This window comes from Vombatus ursinus, unplaced genomic scaffold, assembly GCF_900497805.2.
Source record: "Vombatus ursinus unplaced genomic scaffold, bare-nosed wombat genome assembly UNPS02009173.1, whole genome shotgun sequence".
Classification (NCBI taxonomy): Eukaryota; Metazoa; Chordata; class Mammalia; order Diprotodontia; family Vombatidae; genus Vombatus; species Vombatus ursinus.
This window is the reverse complement of record NW_020948951.1, coordinates 4,653,251-4,670,748: the sequence shown is the minus strand read 5'-3', so window position 1 is coordinate 4,670,748 and position 17,498 is coordinate 4,653,251. Positions and strand designations below refer to the sequence as shown.

Below are 17,498 nucleotides of genomic sequence, written 5' to 3'. Positions count from 1 at the left end.
ATGAGGTGGGTGGAAGGAACGGAGGCCCATGCGTTCTGCTGCCTGTGCCTTCGCCTGTCCTGCACAGGGTCCGTTGTGCCAGTGGGCAGTGAGGCATCAATTCAGAGCGGGGAGGACCTTAGAGGTCACCTAGTCTAATCCTTCTATTCGATAGAAGAAGTAGGCCCAGAGAGGGCAAATAACTTGTCTAAAGTCACACGGCTAGCAAGCGAGAGCAAGAATTTGAACCCACACTGCCTGCCTCTGAGTCCACTGTTGTTTCTCTTGGGACACAGCTTCTCAGAGCTCTAGTCTCTCCTCCTACCCCACCCAACCTGCATTTGCGTAGGATGTTGTGACAGTGCCTTTTTTAGCTAACAATGCTAGCTCTGTAAGAGAAGAATGTCCCTGTTTTGTACTCTAGAAGAAAGAGCGAAGTGGGGGCCTCTAATTTTGTTGAGGTTTCTGGTGCCTGCCCTCTGACACTTGTAACAAGGGGAGGCAGGACTCTTGGGAATGAACCAAATGGGATGACTCCCTTGCCACGAATAAGGCGGGAGGCGAGGGGACAGACCTAGGCTATCCTATTCCTCTCTTGTCAGCTGGGCACTGGGCCCCCTAAGAGGGTGCTGATGCTCGGGCATCCATCCTCAGCTTCACCCAAAGAAGAGCCATTGCTTAAGAAGGTGAGGAGGGATCTAGGCTAAGTTTCTGATGGGGGGGGGGGAAGAGGATGGGGAAGGGACCTGTTTATCTCAGAAAACTGGTCCTTAGTCTTCCCTGGCCTCCTTAAGGGACTGTCTGATGTCATTGCCACTCCATATTTGGTATTTCAATGCCATTGCCTCTCTTTAACAGTTTGGGAAACTTGAGTCCAGTTCTAATGGCCACTGTAACACAGTGTGGTCATCAGCAGAGCAGAGAACCACACCCCAATCCTTCCTCTGACTCCAAATGCAACATGCTTTTCACTAAACCACATTTCAGTTGGCTGATTCCAAAGCACAGGGAGAATGCCCCCCTTCCCCTCCACACACATACTTCCTGGTCACACAGTCATGTCACCTGCCCGCAATCACAGCATCTCTGTCCCTGTGGGGATGTATTTGTCCTTCAACTGCCCCTTCGGGTTCAGTGTTCCAGTTGCAAGGCTCACAGGGTCTGGGATTTAGGAGCCAACAGAGAGAAGCTTTTTAAAGAGGGTTTCACCAAATGCTCCCATTCTACAAATGAGGGAACGGAGGCCCAGAGAACAGAAGTCTTCCAGGTCAGGCATTCTAGGAGCCAAGTTCCTACCTCTAATTTGGGACTCAAACAGAATTTCTAGTCTTACCTCTCTCCCCCAGGCCATCCCTACCTGGCACTGTGGCACTGAGCACAAGGCCAGCTAAATAAATGATGTGGATCCTTCAGGGAAAAGGCAGGGCTGAAGTTAGTATTTTTGCAGGGGCCTGGTCTGCAGCCACCTTGTACTTTCTTAGAACGTGGGGTAGTTGTCTGGCCCACTGCCAAACCTAGCCCCCATCAGTGGCCCCAGGGCCTGAAATAATAAGAGACAAAGGTTCCAGCAGGGACTTGAAAAGATGTGAGGACTGCTGGTAGGGCTGAGGGGAGAGTCCAGGAAAGTCAGATCCAACTGTTTACCTCCCAAGAGTAGCTTGGAGTTGCCAGCTCCAGGCATAAGGCCCTAGGTGCCGAGAGGGTTACAACTGGGAGGGTTATAACTCCTCCCAGTTCCCAGTAGACACTTGGTCCCTTAGCAACGTACCCTGCCAGCTAGGACGCTGACTTCTGGTGCTGGGACACAACTCCGTGGAAACATTCAGGCCAGCACAATCTCTAAAAAACGGCCGCAGGTGAGTGGGAGGTATGGGAGGGAGGGCAAAGGGAGGGAGACACCTCCACTTCCTGGGCAAAGGACCGACAAGAGTTTGCATTTCTTGGAATTTGTGAAAGCAGTTATTTGTACCACCCTCCTGTGGGCAATCCCACACCCCCTCCCAGGAATCCTGGCACCTACCCAGGCTCTTGCAGAGTGAACCCAACACACTTATAGGATTCCTGGTACTGAGCTCACCCATACTGCCCCTCCTATCCAAGTGTGATTCAAAGCAGTACAGCTTTGGGCTCTTGGGTTACAAAGAGGTAGGCCCAGAAAGCTTGGGCCTCTGTACTTTGTAGAGCAAGGGAGGAACCAGAAGGCCTACCGGCCATCTGACTCCTGGGACTACGGGTGAGGAAACAGGGTACTGGCTCTGCATGGAGGGGCTAAAGGGAGGAGGGCTGGTAAACTGTCGTGCCCTGATGTAGGTGTGTTTAGAAAACAAAGTTCTAAAGGAGGAGGAGCCAGGATGAAGAGGGGTACACAGGGTACATGGGAGGGGATAGTGGTCCTTTAGTTTACTGTGACTAAGGGAAGGGGGCTGGTGGATTACCAAGTGACATCATGATGTCAGGAATTGGCATAAGGGAGGACTCAGGGGTGTGTGTGTGGGGGGGGTTTGTTGAGTCCCACTCCTTCCACAGGGGTCAGTCTTTCTTGCAGTTCACTCACAATGGAGGCCACCAATGCCATTGAGAAACTTCGAGCAAAATGCCTGGAACGTGGGGCATCTGGTATCAAAGGCCTGGCCAGGTAATTCTCCCTCTGAAGCTTCTGGTTGGGCCCCACTAAGGTCCATTCTGCCCAGCAGCCAGCTACCTCTCTGTTCCCCAACCCACTAGGTTTTTTCGCCGACTGGACACCAACAGGAGCCGGGCCTTAGATGCAGATGAGCTGCATCGGGGGCTGCAGGAGATGGGGCTGGCACTGGAGGCTGGTGAGGCTGAGCATATTTGCAGGCACTGGGACCGTGATGGCAATGGGACCTTAGACCTGGAGGAGTTTCTTCATGCCCTACGGGTGAGGATACTCATTCCTCTTGGGAGTAGTTCTTACAGGAAAGGGAGCTTCCCTGCACCCAGGTGGGCCACCTAAACATAGACTCAAAAGGCATTTATTAAGTGTCTACTGTGCCAACCAAGCACTGGGCTAAACTCTAGAGAGACAAGGACACAAAACAAAGTCCTTGCTCTCCAAGGGCTTACATTCTATTAGGGGAAACATATTCACTGAAAAGTCAGTACAAAGTCTATACAAATTACATACATGGTAATTTGGGTGGGGTGGGGAAGGCATTAACAGCAGGAAAGGCCTGGAGGAAATGGCCTGGAACTAATGTTTGAGGGGGAAAAAACCCAACCAGGCATTCTGGGAGGAGGAGGGAGTACCTTCCAAGAATGGAGCTAGCTCACACCAAGGAATTGGGATGGAAATGTTAAGAGGAGTGGCAGATTGGTGGGTTTGGCTTCAGGGAGGACACAAAGGGGAGGAATGTGAAATAGGAAAGGGAGGTTGGGCCAGGTGGTGAAATGCTAAGCTAAACAGAGGAATCTGTATTTTATCCTAAAGGCTTCCCTAAAGGGAAGGGACCTAGACCTGTGATCCAGCACCTTCACTTAGGCAGCTGGGAGGTAGATGCACTGGAGAAGGGAGTCTAGAAACAGGCAGGACAGTTCATGTAGGTGAGAGGTGAGGAGGCTCTAAACTGGAGGAAAGGGGACAGATGCAAACTGACAGACTAGGTGGGGTGAAGGAGATTGGGAAGTCAGAGGTTGTCTCTGAGGGTGAGAATGGAGAGGATGGTGACAACCTGAAGAGAAACAGAGAAGTTTAGAAGGCTGGAATTTGGGGGAAAGATTGAATTGTTTGGGACATGCTGAGTTGGAGGTGCCCATGGGTCATCCGGGTGGATATGTCTAATAGGTAGTTGTTAACGTGGGACCAGAGGATGCCACTCTTACTCCCTGCTTTCTATGGGGGAACCACCCCCAAACATGGGGTTTTTCCCCAAACAGATATTGGGACATTCCCCCTTCAAGAGTCCCACAACCTCCCCCCCAACCCTTCACCTAAGAGGAAAATGACACACACACAGAAGAACTAACTTGCCCAGGTCACAAAGGAAGAGGCAAAAGAAAGGCCTGAGACCAGATTCGCATGATCCCACTGTGTGCCACCTTCTTTGTTAACCTATAGATTCCCAGACAACTGAGATCTTTCCATAGGTTCCTGCTTCCCCTCCCACCTGGACCAAATTTTGAATTTTGCTCTTTCCCCTCACCCCCCCAGCCACCCATGTCTCAGGCCCGGAAGGATGTCATCGAGGCTGCCTTTGCCAAGTTAGACAGAAGTGGAGATGGCGTGGTGACTGTGGATGACCTTCGGGGCATTTACAGTGGCCGGAAACACCCCAAATTTCAGAGGGGCGAGTGGACTGAGGATGACGTGTTCCAGCACTTTCTGGACAACTTTGATGTTGGTGACAAGGATGGGCAGGTAGCCAGGCCTCTGTCCCACCTACCTGCCCCTGGTCTGGCCCCTTGGCTTCATGCACATATGCTCAGTTCATCAAGTGTCTCTGTTCTCTAGGAGTTAGAAGAGCTTGTCAGAATGAAAGCTTCAGGGGACCCTAAAGATCATCTAATCCAGGGGTTCTTCACCTGGGGTTTAGGAACTTTTTTTTTTTTAATTCTGAAAGCTATATTTCAACACCACTGGTTTCCTTTGTAATCCTATGTATTTTATTTTTTTTATTAATTTAAAAACATTATTCTGAGAAAGGGTCCCTAGGCTTGACCAAGCTGCCAAGGGGATCCATCACAAAAAAAGGTGAAGATGCCCCGATTCTAGTCCAAGCTCCTCTTTTTTATGAGGAGGAATCTAAGGCCCTTTTTATTCCAGGGTGTGCAGCTAATAAGCAGGGCCAGGATGCCAAGCCAGTGCTCTTCTCACCACGCTGCAAGGCCTTGCTTCTTGGTGCCTGGGACACCTTCCCCTTCCACACTAAAGGGGACACGGCAGGGCACGGAGATGGGCAAGAACAGGGCAGGCTAGGGATGGCAGACTCCTTCTGTTCCCCTGCAGGTCACTGCGGCAGAGTTCCTGGATTATTACAGTGGCATCAGTGCTTCTGTGGACACAGATGAAGAGTTTGTGGCCATGATGACCAGTGCCTGGCAACTGTGACCAATGCTTCCCAGACCCAAAGGAAGGAACCAGAGGCCCAGCCCTAGACTAGGGTAGAGCCATCCTCCCCTGCCCTCCCCGATCCCAGTGGGTCAGTTCATTTTTCTCTGCATCAGCTTAACCACCTCCACACCCAGCCAACTCCTTGAGATGATAATTGGAAAAATTTCAGTACCACTGAATTTGGAGTCAGAGGAAACAGATGAAAACCCTGACTCTACCTCTTTTTGACCCATTCAATTGTGTTGGTAAAGTCCTTTCCCTTCTCTGGGCTTCAGTTTCCTCGAGACCTTTGGTACAGAAGGGAACTCAAGAGATCACCCAGTCCAGTCCCTTCCACGGATGAAGTGATTGACCTGGGGTTGCCATTCAGTCCTACACCACACAGACCTATTTGGCTTATCTCCAAGGCCCCTTCCTCCCCTAAAATCCAGTTCTCCTAAGGCTATCCAGACCCAGTACTCATCACTGGCCCTCCCATCCCTGCCCTCATCTCACAAGGCTGTTAGCTCAGGCTGTGGCCCTCCAGTCAGCTTGGTTTGTTTGCCCTGGGAAACTCTACCCCTCCCCCTCTCCTCCAAATCTGCCCCCCTGTACCTGTGCTTTTCAAATGAAATAAATCCATGCTTCCTGGCCTCGCAATTTTGTTGGCTTGTTGTTCATTATTAAACTGATGTGGCAGGAGGCAGGAGACTGTGGGTAGGGGAGGTACATGAACCTAGCTAAAAGTATTTGGAGAGGTGTTCTAGGGAAGAGGTAAAATTGGCTTTGCTTGGTTGCAAAGGACAGAACTAGGTGCCACAACAAACGCAAGGTAAAGGGAGGCAGCTCTCAGCTTGATAAAAGGAAAAAATTCCTAATACAAGTGGTTCCAAAGCAGAATGTCCTCCCCCTACCCTCATTGTGATTTTTAAGCAGAACCTGGATGATGTTTGGTTGGAAACATTGGTGGGCTACAGAAAGGGAATTCCTACTTGGACATAAGATTGGATAAAATACATTCCTTCTTTGCTCTGATGTTGTGAGATGAAATCTCCTGGGCACACATTTCTCCCAGAAGGGATGCTTCCCCTCCTGCTCCCACATTCCTACAATGTTCAGAGAAAGCTCTAGGTTAAGGAGGTGGCTGAGTCTGGAGGGGTGAGTGGGATATGGGTGGCAAAGGCCCCTCCCCTTGGCTGGCAGAGGATGGAAGATTGATTGGAATCCCTTATCTGCTACCACTACCTCTATAACCTCGGACGAGTCATTTTAACCTTGATGCATTTTAAGTTTCTCCATCTCTAATCAGAGAGGGACTAAATCTCTATGATCCTGCTCAAAGGTATTTGGTGGGAGTACAATGACACTGGTATTGGATGGGGTGGGAGAAGAGAGTTGAAGACACTAAGAAGGCAACAAGACAATTGAGAGGGAGGAAGATGTTCAGCATTTGCCCTGCTCAGGCAGGAACTGGGGGAGGGGTCCAGGAAAGAAGGCATCACTTGAAAAATGAATGCTGAGTCCTAGTTCTGCTTCTTACTAGCTATGTGAAGCCTGTGGCATAGACAGTGGGAAAAGCATTGTCTCTGGAGTTAAGAGGAATGGAGGGGTGCCTCAGCAGCTCATCCACTGCCCACGTATCCTTGGCCACGTTAGGTGACCTCCCTGGTTTGCTCATCTATAAAACGGGGGGGGGGGCAGCAGCTAGGTGGGGTAGTGGATAGAGCACCGGTCCTGAAGTCAGGAGGACCTGAATTCAAATCTGGCCTCAGACCAAACACTTGATACTTACTAGCTGTGTGACCCTGGGCAAGTCACTTAACCCCATTGTCTAAAAAATAAAATAAAATTTAAAAAAATAAAAATAAAAAATATACAAGGAGAGGGGATGGCCCTTCAGGGTTCTTCGAGCTCCGGGTCTAGGATTTGTAAGTCACAATCTCTGGAGCTCTGTTTCATCTGAGTCCACATCTACTGGGAGGGCAGAGACTCTTTAGACAGTATACTTGAGCTAGGCAAGGCTGTCTGGTCAACCTGGATTCTCCTAAGAGGGTATACTGAGAGATGAGGAATAGCTGAGGGTCCCCGGTTCAAAGAGCAGCATGACCTCTCTGCTAAGAGGAACTTCTATTGCTCAGTGGGCTCTGGCTCTGGATTAACACATAGAAGAGAGATGGCCCTGCTCCAGGGAATGCTTTCAGTTCAAGAGTGATGATCACTCCCTGAAACAGTCCTAGAACTAACTACAGTGTTAGAGCTGGAAGGGAGCCCTTCCCGCCTTTCACTTTACAGAGGAAGAAACAGAGGTAGGACATGGCAGTCAGGTTTTAGATCCAGGATGACTCAAAGTTGAAAGCTTTCCTCCTACCTGGGGAGGAATGACTATAACAGAAGAGCCAAAGTCCAGACTTGTAAGACAGGAAAGAAAAGAGGAGAGATTACAGGACTAGGAATCGATGACCAGGTTATCCCTGATCTGTCTGAACTCGAGCAGGCTTCTTTTCCTGGGCCTGTGTCTGTTTTATTTAGTTTGACCCCCTTCATTTTGCAAACTCAGAATCAGACTGTTAGAACTAGAAGGGGCTTCAGGTGATCTTTGTCTGCACTCTTAATTTTATTGTTGAGAAATATCTGGAAAGTCGAGAGGCTATTATAAAGATCCTACAAGGTCTCTGAACCCCATCCTGGTCAGGGTGAGAATGTTAGTTTAGCTTCCCTCAGAAAAACTAATCTCTATTCTTGTGTGGCAAAGAGCACAAGGCAGCAGACCCAAGTTTTTGTTAAAAGTTTTAATGTAATTCCCAAATACATTTCATATGACAGTCTTACATAAATCTTCCAAAACACATGGGCATTATCTGGTTTTACCTGTCACTAGTTTTCTAAGGCTGAAAGCAGGAAGTGTAATAAAGTTTAGCTCTGGCCTACGTCTCTCATTGGATTGGGCTTCAAGATAATTCTGGGCGAAATTCACAAGAAGTTTCCTATATTGGCTGAAGTGGAATCTGTCCCCTTTCACTATGCAGAAAGAACTCTGCAAGACCTTCACATGAAGCTGCACGTTCCCACTAAGCGCTGACAAGTTTGAAGAATGACCCTATCAGTGGGTGAGATCTCTGTGGGAGTATGGCTGGATATTTCCAACACAATCCAAAACCTACTGGTCCCATCTTCTTTCTGGGCTTTGGCCAAGTCAGCATGAGACCATTTGGGTTGGGAAAGGTGAAGAAACAGCACCAAGCTCACCTGCAGAGCCTGAGGACCCTGGACCTGTGAATTTTGTCATCCAAGGCAGGGCTTTAACTAATTTAAAAATGTGTTTAAATGTCTTGATATTAAGGCAGCGCTGGGAGAGAGAAGGGGAGAAAGGGAATAAGCCCAGAAGATGACAAAGTTATTTGTTAGCAGCCCAGGTCTGATGGCACCACTGGGATATTGCCTCCTAGAGAAACTGCTAATAACAGTCCCATAATGAGAGTAGTCCAAAGAAAATCCTAGATGGAGGGGATTTCAGTTCCCACTACTGTGAGAAGGACCAGGAAGAGTGTCCTATTTGTGATGGGCACCAAGAACTCAAGTCAAATCCAGTTGTGTTAAAAAGTATCATAGATTTACTTCTAACCGTCCCTAAACTCGAGGGGTACATCAGGATTATATCCTGTAAGCCAAACTCTTTCTTGATGCTGGTCAATGGGGTAGCTGTTCTCTCTCTGGCACAGTGGGGGTGAGTCTGGGGGTTATCTCTAGTTTTTGCCATAGGCTGGAAGGACACGTGAAGCTGATATGGCATGGGTTGAAGTGAACAGGCCAGGGCTGAGCAATTCCCCTCCCTTCATCCTGCCCATATTGGAAGACTAAGCTGGAAAAACAGTCCCTTTCCCCTCTAGTTGGTGAACTGGGAGGGAGCCCAACCTCTTTAGCATCCTAATCTCAGCTGCTCCCATGATGGTGTTCATGCAAATAGGAATTAGCAAGGGAAAAGAAGGAGTCACTGTATCAAAATATCAAAGGAAGGGGGAAAGAAAAAAAATTTTAAACAACTCCAAAAGATGCTAGCTCCATGACTGGCCCCCCTATTGGAAAGACCCATTACTTTTGGGAGGCTAACAGGTGTTCCCCACTAGCTGTTGTTACTGGGCAACCTAGGGGCATCTATCAGTGAACTTGCACCTGGCCAGAACAGAAACGACTAAGCAAATGGTATATAACATCTATTTTATATAGAGTGGCTTAGCTCTCCCTTAAATAGTAACAGAAAAGTACAAAACAATAGAGCTTCACTTTCTCAACACACAAGGGCATCTTATTAAAAACTAAAAAAAAAAAAAATTCAAAACCAACAACAACAAAAAAAATAAACCTTTTAAAAAAAGGATCAGCACAACAGAAACCCCCCAAAATGATATTGGACACAAGAGGGAAAGGAGGAGTTAGTGAAACACCCACTGGACCCTTCAATGCTACCTGGGGGCTTGGACCTGAACAACAGGGGTCAGTGGAAAGAGTGGGGCCTTGAGGCTGGCCAGATTGCCCTTGTGGTGAGATGGACAAGATGCAAAATACTCAGCCTGTCCATTCTCCAAGAAGCCCAAACTTGGGAGGTGGAGCAGTTTGAGGGTGATGATTTATGGGAATAGAAATTGCTCAGTGTTGCTTCCCTGCAGCTGGGCAGGGGCTCCAAGAGTCAGGTGGTAACAAGAGGAGGACGACAGACAGACCCAAGAGCTACGGCTAAAGCCCTGAGGTTGCTGCAAAATGAGTTTCCGGAGGCCGATGCCACATGAGCTACTGAAGAAATGGAATCCTCAGGTCTCAAGGAGGGGTTGTGTGTCACAAGTCAATGTGGCATTTCAGTGAAAAGAGGGGGAAGGAAGGTTATTTTTCTGCTCATCAATATGATGAGCTTTCATGTCCCAAACCATATTCAGGCAGTTTTCTGAGTCTGCTTTGTGTGGAATCTACTGATCCAGACCAAAGAAACGAACAAACAGAACAGGGATGCATGGTTCCTAAGTCCTGGAGCCGCCAACACTGCCTGGAACGATCGAGGCGCCTGCCGGGGGGGTGGACAAGCAGATGGGCTTCCAGCTGCTATGTGCTCCCAACCGTCTGCCCATCCCCTTCATCACCGGTGCCTGAAAGCAAAGCATAGGGAGGCACCTCACTCACTCTCCATGAACAAAGTCCCACAGATCCCTTCACGTAGGTTATTCGAGAGTAAAACTGGGACAACGACCCACTCATCTCAGAGCACCTTGTCCTTCCTCTGGCTCTCTTTTGAGTGACGAATTGTATTTGGGAAAGAAGCCAATTACTACAGATCTGACCTTCTGGGTGAAATAATCCTGAAGGCCATGGTTAAAGCCCATCTGCCTTCTGGAGGCTACAAGAAGACAACTGTAAAGTGCCAGAGAGAGATGCATGTCTCCTTCATCTCCCAAGAACTGTCAACTTGGCATTTTAAAGGTAGAGACCTGAATTCAAATGTCATCTCTTTCACCTGTGTGGCTCGGGGTAAGTCATGTAATCTTTCTGGGCCTCCCTCAGTTCTTTCATATGTAAAATGAGGATAATAATAAAAATAGTACATAACTCCAAGTGTTGTTATGAAGCTCTCATCAAATAATGCATATAAAGGGCTTTGGAAAGCCCTTCATACTGTTATCATGAAGACGTTCACGATGGGGTGGTAGTTCTGGGATGTCAGCCCTAATCCTGGTCTCTCAAGTACTTTAGCGAGAAGTGAAGAAAAGGAAGCTTTAAATGCAAAGGCTCTGGATGACATCATTGCTGGCCCCACACAACTACCTTATAGCTATGGCTCTAATCCATTCTTTTTTTTTTCTGGGTAATTTAATTATTTTATTAAGGCCAGAAGGTTATTAATAAAAAGATGGTCATTTGGCCATCTCTCTTTGACCAAAGACCTATCTAAACTATTCTTAAGGGACCCACCTGATGCAGTTTCTCCAGCAATGTCTGTGACACCAAAATCCTTTTCCCTAAATGAAGGCTAGCACCTTTGTCCAGCCTAAACCAGGAAAGGGTGTAGGTATCTACTTCTGTGGGATGATGGAAAGGCTCGCATCCCTCTCAATGCCAAATCCAGACACCCCATCAGTAGCATTTGATCCTGGTTAAAATGTGTATGACTGCGATGGGGGAGAGGGAGGAAGAGAGGACAAGAGAGAAAAACTAACCCATTCAGTGTGGAGGTCAGTTCTTAGAAGGTGGGGTGACAGGGAGAAAAGGACAGAAGGACACAGAGTGTACAGAAGCTGTTGACATTCACCTTCACTGCCAGGGTACCCCTTGCTTGCCCTGCTTCTATCTCTCCCAATAGATTCTGCCAGATTTCTAGAGCTGTCTCAGACACAAAAACACTCATACACTAGGCCATGAACTCCAAGAGGACAGGGACTCAGACACAGCTACACCTAAGGCCTCCATCAGTGCATGCACAGGGTACTATGGCCTCTTCTCAATCCTCACCTTTCCTGGCCTCTCTGCAACCTTTAACACTGACCATCACACTTCTCTCTGGGTTTTCATGACCCTACTTTCTCCTGGTTCTCTTATTATCTGATCGCTCCTTTTCGATCTCATCTGCTGGATCTTCATCTCTGTCCTAGGCTCTCTTCCTTCTCCCACTACATGATCTTGCTTAGTGATCTCATCAGCTCCCTTGGATTCAATTAACACCTCTATGCATGATTCTCAGATCTATTTATCCAGCCTCCAAGCTCACATCTCCAACTACCTATTAGACATTTTGGACTGAATATCTCATAGACATTTTAAACTCAACATGTCCAAAACTGAACTCATTATCTTTTCCCCAAAACCCTCTCCTCTTTTGAGTGTCCCTCCTATCACTCCTCAGGGAGTGATCACCTGGGTTCACAATCTGGGTGTCATTCTCAACCCCTCACCCCATCCTCTCTCTTGCCAAGTCCAGTCCATTACACTGTTGCAACATTTCTCCTAAATGTCCCCTAAATGTTCACGCCTCCAACACTGCTACAAGCCCTCATGACCTTATGCCTCAACTGCTGACATAACATTTCAGTTGGTCTCCTTGCCTCAACGTTCAGCCCACTACAGTCTATCCTCCACTCAGCTGTCAGTGATCTTCCTAACGCACAGTTCTGACCATGTCACCACCATACCTCTCCCCTACAAATCAATTCCATTGGCTCCCTATTATTTCCAGATTCAAACATAAAATCCTACAACTGACTTTTAAAGCCCTTCATCCCTACTTACACTCTCCTCCCTCCACACAGTCTACTCTCCAGTGCCGGTGCCTCCCTGTTATTCTTGGAACATGACTACCATCTCCCATGCTGGGAATGCTCTCCCTCCATGTCTCCAGCTCCAGGTGTCCCTGCCCTCCTCAGCTAAAATCCCACCATCTGCAAGAGGCCCTTCCCAGTCACCCTCAATGTCAAAGCCTTCCCTATGAGATCACTAGCATTTTACTATATCTTGTGCTTTTATTGTTTTCAAGTTACCTGCTCCATAAGACTGTGAGCTCCTTGAGGGCAGGGACTGTTTTTGCTGTTCTCTGTATCCCCAGTGCTGAGTACTGGGCCTGGCACACAGGAGGTGCTTAATAAACACTTGCTGACTTGACTTCTGTGCACAGTTGGCCTGCAATGTTTAACTGTAACCTACATATCCCTTTCTGATCCTGGACTATTAATTTAGTCAGAGCTGGGATGGCCTGGGGCCAGAGTCCTCACCCCCTCCAGCGGATGCAGGAGCCAGAACATCATCATCACTGTCTTCCTCATTTGACTGCGTCACTTCAGGTTCTGAAGTTGAGATCTTGGTCTCCTGTTCTTGCTCCATCCTGCTCCGTAACGCCAAGATCCGATGATGCAGCGCTGCATAGAGCTGTCCTGTATCTTTGGAGCTGGCCTGCAAAGACAAAGGGCAGTTGCATAAAGAGAACAGACGGGGAGGGAGGGAGAAGGAGGAAGGGACAAAAGGCCCAGGTGCTGCTATAAACTTGTGAGACTTCCCTTCTCTCTGCTTCAGGGTTCTCCAAATGGAAGGAGTGGGAGGTCAGATTAGAAAGTCCAAAGGGACTAAAAACACTTGGACATGTAAAATGAGACAGCAGAGACTGAGGGGTAGTGAGAAGCATTTCAAAAAAGACAAGTGACCAGCTCAGAGAAGGAATCCTATAGTTTGTCGTGTTGGAAAAAAGGACATAAATGCAGGTGTGAAAAAAACCCTGGCCTAGGAGTCAGAAAAACCTGGATTCAGTCAAATTTGCCAATTAAAAGTCAAATTTGGACCTCCATTTCCTCATGTATAAAATGAGGGAGCTCAATTAGATCCTCTCCAAGATCCTTTCTGGCTCTAAATCCTATGACTCCAATCACCTAAATGCCTTGTTCACCAAAGTCAGCACAAGAAATGTCCCTCAGAGAGGTGAGGGGACTGATAAGCCTGTATGGTAGGGTGGCTGCTCATCTGTACTCCACTACTTGACAGAAAGAGCTGAGGGGGAACGTGGAAAGCACATTCTATCTACTTAACACCAACAGTCCAAGATATGCTCCAATGACAACCAGTCCCACCAAAGGCTATCTGTCCATCTTAGGAATGCCTCATGCAAAGTGCATTGTTATTTCTTTCTGTGGTAAATCAAGATTGGTCTGCTTGGTTTATAAGGGCTTTAAGAATGTGCCCTACACAAGTCACTTAACTTGTTTACCTCAGTTTGCTCATCTGTAAAGTGGGGATTAATAGCACCTACTTCCTAGGGTTGATGTGAGGATGAAATGTCACATTTCTAAAGTGCTTAGCATAGTGCCAGGTACAAAGTGTTATAGAAATACTAATCATCACTATTATTGCTACCGCTATTATTATTACCATGGGTAGATTAAAATAAGAAAAGAAGATGGCCTGGTTAAATGGTAAGGAAGACAGATGGCAGGTAGACATCGATATTTCCCCACCGGTATACTAGACAGAAACTTAAGAAGAAAGCAGCAAAGGCCTCTCTAGTAGGCTGAGTGGACCCTTTGAGGGGTATTTATGGAAAACAGAAACAAGAACTGCATGAGATAGACAAGCATGTGTAAGGTGGGATCTTCATTGTTGGAGGGAACTCTCAGATCTATGAGATGATAAGGCTATTTGATTATTTCGGTTTAAATTAAAATAATTCTGAGATTTCAACTCACACTCCTCAAAGTGACAAAGATAATAAGATTATTTTGTTTTAAGGTATAGCTCTCTGGGAGGGGAAAGGGTAGAGGGGAAAATCTAGGCTATAGCTATATAAAGACACATACATATATTATGAAAGGCAGTCAAACTGACTAATGGCAAAAACCAGTCTTACTTCCCAGATTAAGAGTCACTGAAATGCTACCTTTGCTGAGAAGATATGTAGCCTGTGTTGCATGTTGCCTGAGGTAGTCACAATGCTAATGGTTCCTTTTGACCACTTCTTTTTCTTGTAGGCTGATTGTAAGGGGTGGCCATAGCGGGCAGAGGTCATGGTATAACAAATGTTTAAAGAACATCAATAAAATTTGAAGCTACCACAATATATGAATTAAATATCTGTGACTCCAATTCATACAGTTATGCTGCTTAACGAGAAAAGCAAGCAGCATATCTTGATGCCCACAGTACTCAGATGAAGGAAAGGTGATATTAGTGGATGAAGGGTAAAAGTATAAACACTGAGCTTGCGTAGTTCCCCCCCACCAAAAAAAAATTAGAAATGTGCCCCATGCTCTTTTCTAACTTGCTCCCCAGCCAGCTCCTTTCTACTTTGGTCAGACTGGTTTTCCTTGCTGTCCTCAATACCAGTCGAGGTGACTGCTGCCTTGACTCGACTGTCCACCCCTTTCCCCTACACGTGACTGCTGGACTTGGATTTAAAGAGACATGAGTACAAATCCTGTCTATACACAAATGTGAGTAGTTATCATCTAAATTCTAGCTATTCTTGGAGGCTCAGCTCAATGTTCCACTTTCTCTGTGAAACCTACCTCGACCAGCCAAACCCTTGCTGATCTAAGTAACCCTTGCTTACAGCTGCTTCCACTCAATTCAAATACAGTCCTGAATTTTACTGTGTCTCATGTTGTTCCCTATCTGGAAGCACGGTGTCCCTTTGGGATGTTCATGGAGGAGGGAAGGAGGAGGGAGCTCCCTCCTTGTGTCTCTTCCCATTCCTCCACCTGCTGTGCCTAGTTCTTTTTTTTTTTTTAATTATTTTTAAGCAATTGGGGTTAAGTGACGTGCCCAGGGTCACACAGCTAGTAAGTGTCAAGTGTTTGGTCTGAGGTCACATTTGAACTCAGATCCTCCTGACTTCAGGACCGGTGCTCTATCCACTGCCCCACCTAGCTGCCCACATTTACTTATTTTTTCATTTTTAGGCAATTGGGGTTAAGTGACTTGCCCAGGTGACAAGCTAGTAAGTGTCAAGTGTTTGGTGCTCTATTCACTGCGCCACCTAGCTGCCACCCACCTGCCATGCCTAGTACAGGCTTAGCACACCTGCTCAAACATGCTGACTGCTTGGCCCATTTCAAGTGTCTCTCCTAAATAACTCCTGTACAACTCAAAGCCCAGCCTAGGTGTGGTCAGGGCAATGTGAATAATATGCCCATTAGATTTTAAGACAGAAACAAACGGCTTCCTGCGCTAAAGCAAGCTCCTGCTCCCAGAGCCTACCGAGATCAGGAACACTTTGACCCCTTGATCCTCAGCGTCCACGGCTGTGATGCGGAGGCTCTTCTCGCTGGCTTTGTCGATCTGCATCTGCGCCCACAGCTTGGTGTTGAGGATGAGCCGCAGGCTCCCCTGGGTCCGCATGACTGAAAGCAGTAAAAGCAGGCACGTCAGGCAGAAAAGAGGTGAGCTGCGGCGTGTCTCATCCTTACACCCTGCTGCCCGAAGAGGGAAGATGCAGTAGGGATATGCATGAATCCCAATCAGCCTTCCAAGGGCTGTAAGAGGAGAAGCGCCTGACCCAGCCCTCTGATGGTGAAGCTAATGGCGGCAGGAAACGGTTTGGTTTTCTACCTGCAGAAACAATGACCTTCCCCAGGCTGGGAGAGGGGGGCGGGAGGCGGTCGGGGAGGACACAGACCCATTCTTTCTCCTGGATGAGGTGGGGGCCAAGGAGCAAGTATGATGCTCAGGATATCAAGGAGGTGAAGAAGGAAGGAGGTGAGGCTTGCCACTGAGCAGTCCTTACCAAGTCGGGACTGTAACGTCCCATCATCTGTTGATGCCATGTCATTGAGTCTGAGTAGTCCTCTGCCTCTTTCCACCCAAGACTGTGATGTTTTGTCAAACACAAACAACTTGCACTGGATCTGTAACACAGAGAAACACTCTTGTTCACTCCAGGTGGCAGAGGTAATTTTCCAAACCATGCTTGGGGGTTCCTGACCAATATGGAGCCATAGGGTCTCGAAGGGGCCAGGTCGGGCTTCTCCTCTAACACCTGACAGAAGCTGAGGACTCTCGGGCTAGGGCCTGGAAGACATTTCCCCTCAGGCACGAAGCTCCTGAGGTTCTGAGACTGCTACTTATCATTAAAAAGCTCAATTAGGACACTTGGAGCAGCTGTTCCTGTCGCCAACCCCACCTTAAGATGGGACAAGCTGACTGGTCAAAGCTGCTTCTGGCCCAGGTCCCACTTTACCTGTAACACATTGCTCTCTGCCTCTTCCCCGGTGATCACTTCCACCTTTTCTAGTAAACACTTCCGGGCTGTGGCCTTGGTGTAGGCGGCTGCTGATTCTGCCAGTGACTCTGAAACGTTATTAGCTAAACAACATTTTCCATGTTTGTTTGGAAAGGAGACCATTTATCCATCACAAAAACACACACAAAAGAGAATCAGCTTGATCATTTGGGCCCATTTCTGAAGTGTGGCAAAATGGTGGGCAATCAGAAGAAGTGTGAACTAGGCCTCATGAAAAAGGTCTGAAATTAGGGTGCTATGAGAAACTTCTTTCTCTTAAAAAACAACTGATATATTTTTGACAAAACAGATCCCTCCTAAGAAACCTCTAAACATACACCTTTACAAAGTGCATCCCTGAAAAGTTTTATTGACTGTCAATAAGGAAAAGATATACTTTACTTCTGATGGGTTGCACTAATGATGGCCACTGTATTTGGTACAGGAGCTTCCCTTTTTGTTAAATGGAAGATAAATATTACATAAAAAAATTGGAAAGATTATCTAGTTAAATGCTCTAATTTTACAGAGAAAGAAACTGAGGTCCAAAGACCATAAAATGATCTAAAAAGTCAGACAGCTAACAAGCAGTAGTAGAAGAGACTTCAATAAGGAGGCCCCTGAAATGCACAGAACTTCTTTAACTGTGGTGCAGGGTGAAAAATAATTCTTCAGATAAAGAAGAGATGGAACTCCAGGTTATTGCTAACTTCCACTAGATATCAACCATATGGC

The 17,498-nt window shown here is 47.3% G+C and overlaps 2 protein-coding genes across 15 annotated transcripts in view; one reads left to right on the top strand and one right to left on the bottom strand.

Moving 5' to 3' along the window:
* Window positions 1–1,744: 1,744 nt before the first annotated feature.
* On the top strand, window positions 1,745–5,689 carry CAPS (calcyphosine). 4 transcript variants are annotated; one of them, XM_027851228.1, is made up of 5 exons: window positions 1,745–1,835; window positions 2,525–2,614; window positions 2,704–2,881; window positions 4,151–4,357; window positions 4,946–5,689. In XM_027851228.1, the coding sequence occupies exons 2-5, from the start codon at window positions 2,535–2,537 to the stop codon at window positions 5,045–5,047; spliced, it is 567 nt and encodes a 188-aa protein (XP_027707029.1). In that variant the 5' UTR covers window positions 1,745–1,835; window positions 2,525–2,534; the 3' UTR covers window positions 5,048–5,689. The 4 variants fall into 4 exon arrangements, with proteins under 4 accessions (XP_027707029.1, XP_027707027.1, XP_027707030.1 ...); XM_027851226.1 differs by having other exon boundaries at window positions 2,506–2,614; XM_027851229.1 differs by lacking the exon at window positions 1,745–1,835 and adding an exon at window positions 2,083–2,212.
* RANBP3 (RAN binding protein 3) overlaps window positions 4,589–17,498 on the bottom strand; it is an 85,308-nt gene continuing 72,398 nt past the window's right edge. For 6 of the 11 annotated variants that reach the window (XM_027851214.1, XM_027851217.1, XM_027851219.1 and 3 more), the window contains 5 exons: window positions 16,722–16,846; window positions 16,269–16,389; window positions 15,743–15,885; window positions 12,775–12,952; window positions 7,804–10,164 (listed from right to left, as the gene is read on the bottom strand). In XM_027851214.1, the coding sequence (XP_027707015.1) occupies window positions 10,121–10,164; window positions 12,775–12,952; window positions 15,743–15,885; window positions 16,269–16,389; window positions 16,722–16,846 (611 nt within the window). In that variant the 3' untranslated portion in view covers window positions 7,804–10,120. Of the gene's footprint in view, window positions 4,992–7,803; window positions 10,165–12,774; window positions 12,953–15,742; window positions 15,886–16,268; window positions 16,390–16,721; window positions 16,847–17,498 lie in introns of those variants that run through there. The other 5 variants (XM_027851215.1, XM_027851218.1, XM_027851221.1 and 2 more) reach the window with 2 other exon arrangements.

Excerpts from the sequence above, each read along its gene's own strand:
- CAPS (XM_027851228.1), top strand. The coding sequence starts at position 2,535 with ATGGAGGCCACCAATGCCATTGAGAAACTTCGAGCAAAATGCCTGGAA. Across the intron at positions 2,615-2,703 it reads GGTATCAAAGGCCTGGCCAG|GTTTTTTCGCCGACTGGACA; the intron begins GTAATTCTCCCT and ends CCAACCCACTAG. Across the intron at positions 2,882-4,150 it reads AGTTTCTTCATGCCCTACGG|CCACCCATGTCTCAGGCCCG; the intron begins GTGAGGATACTC and ends TCACCCCCCCAG.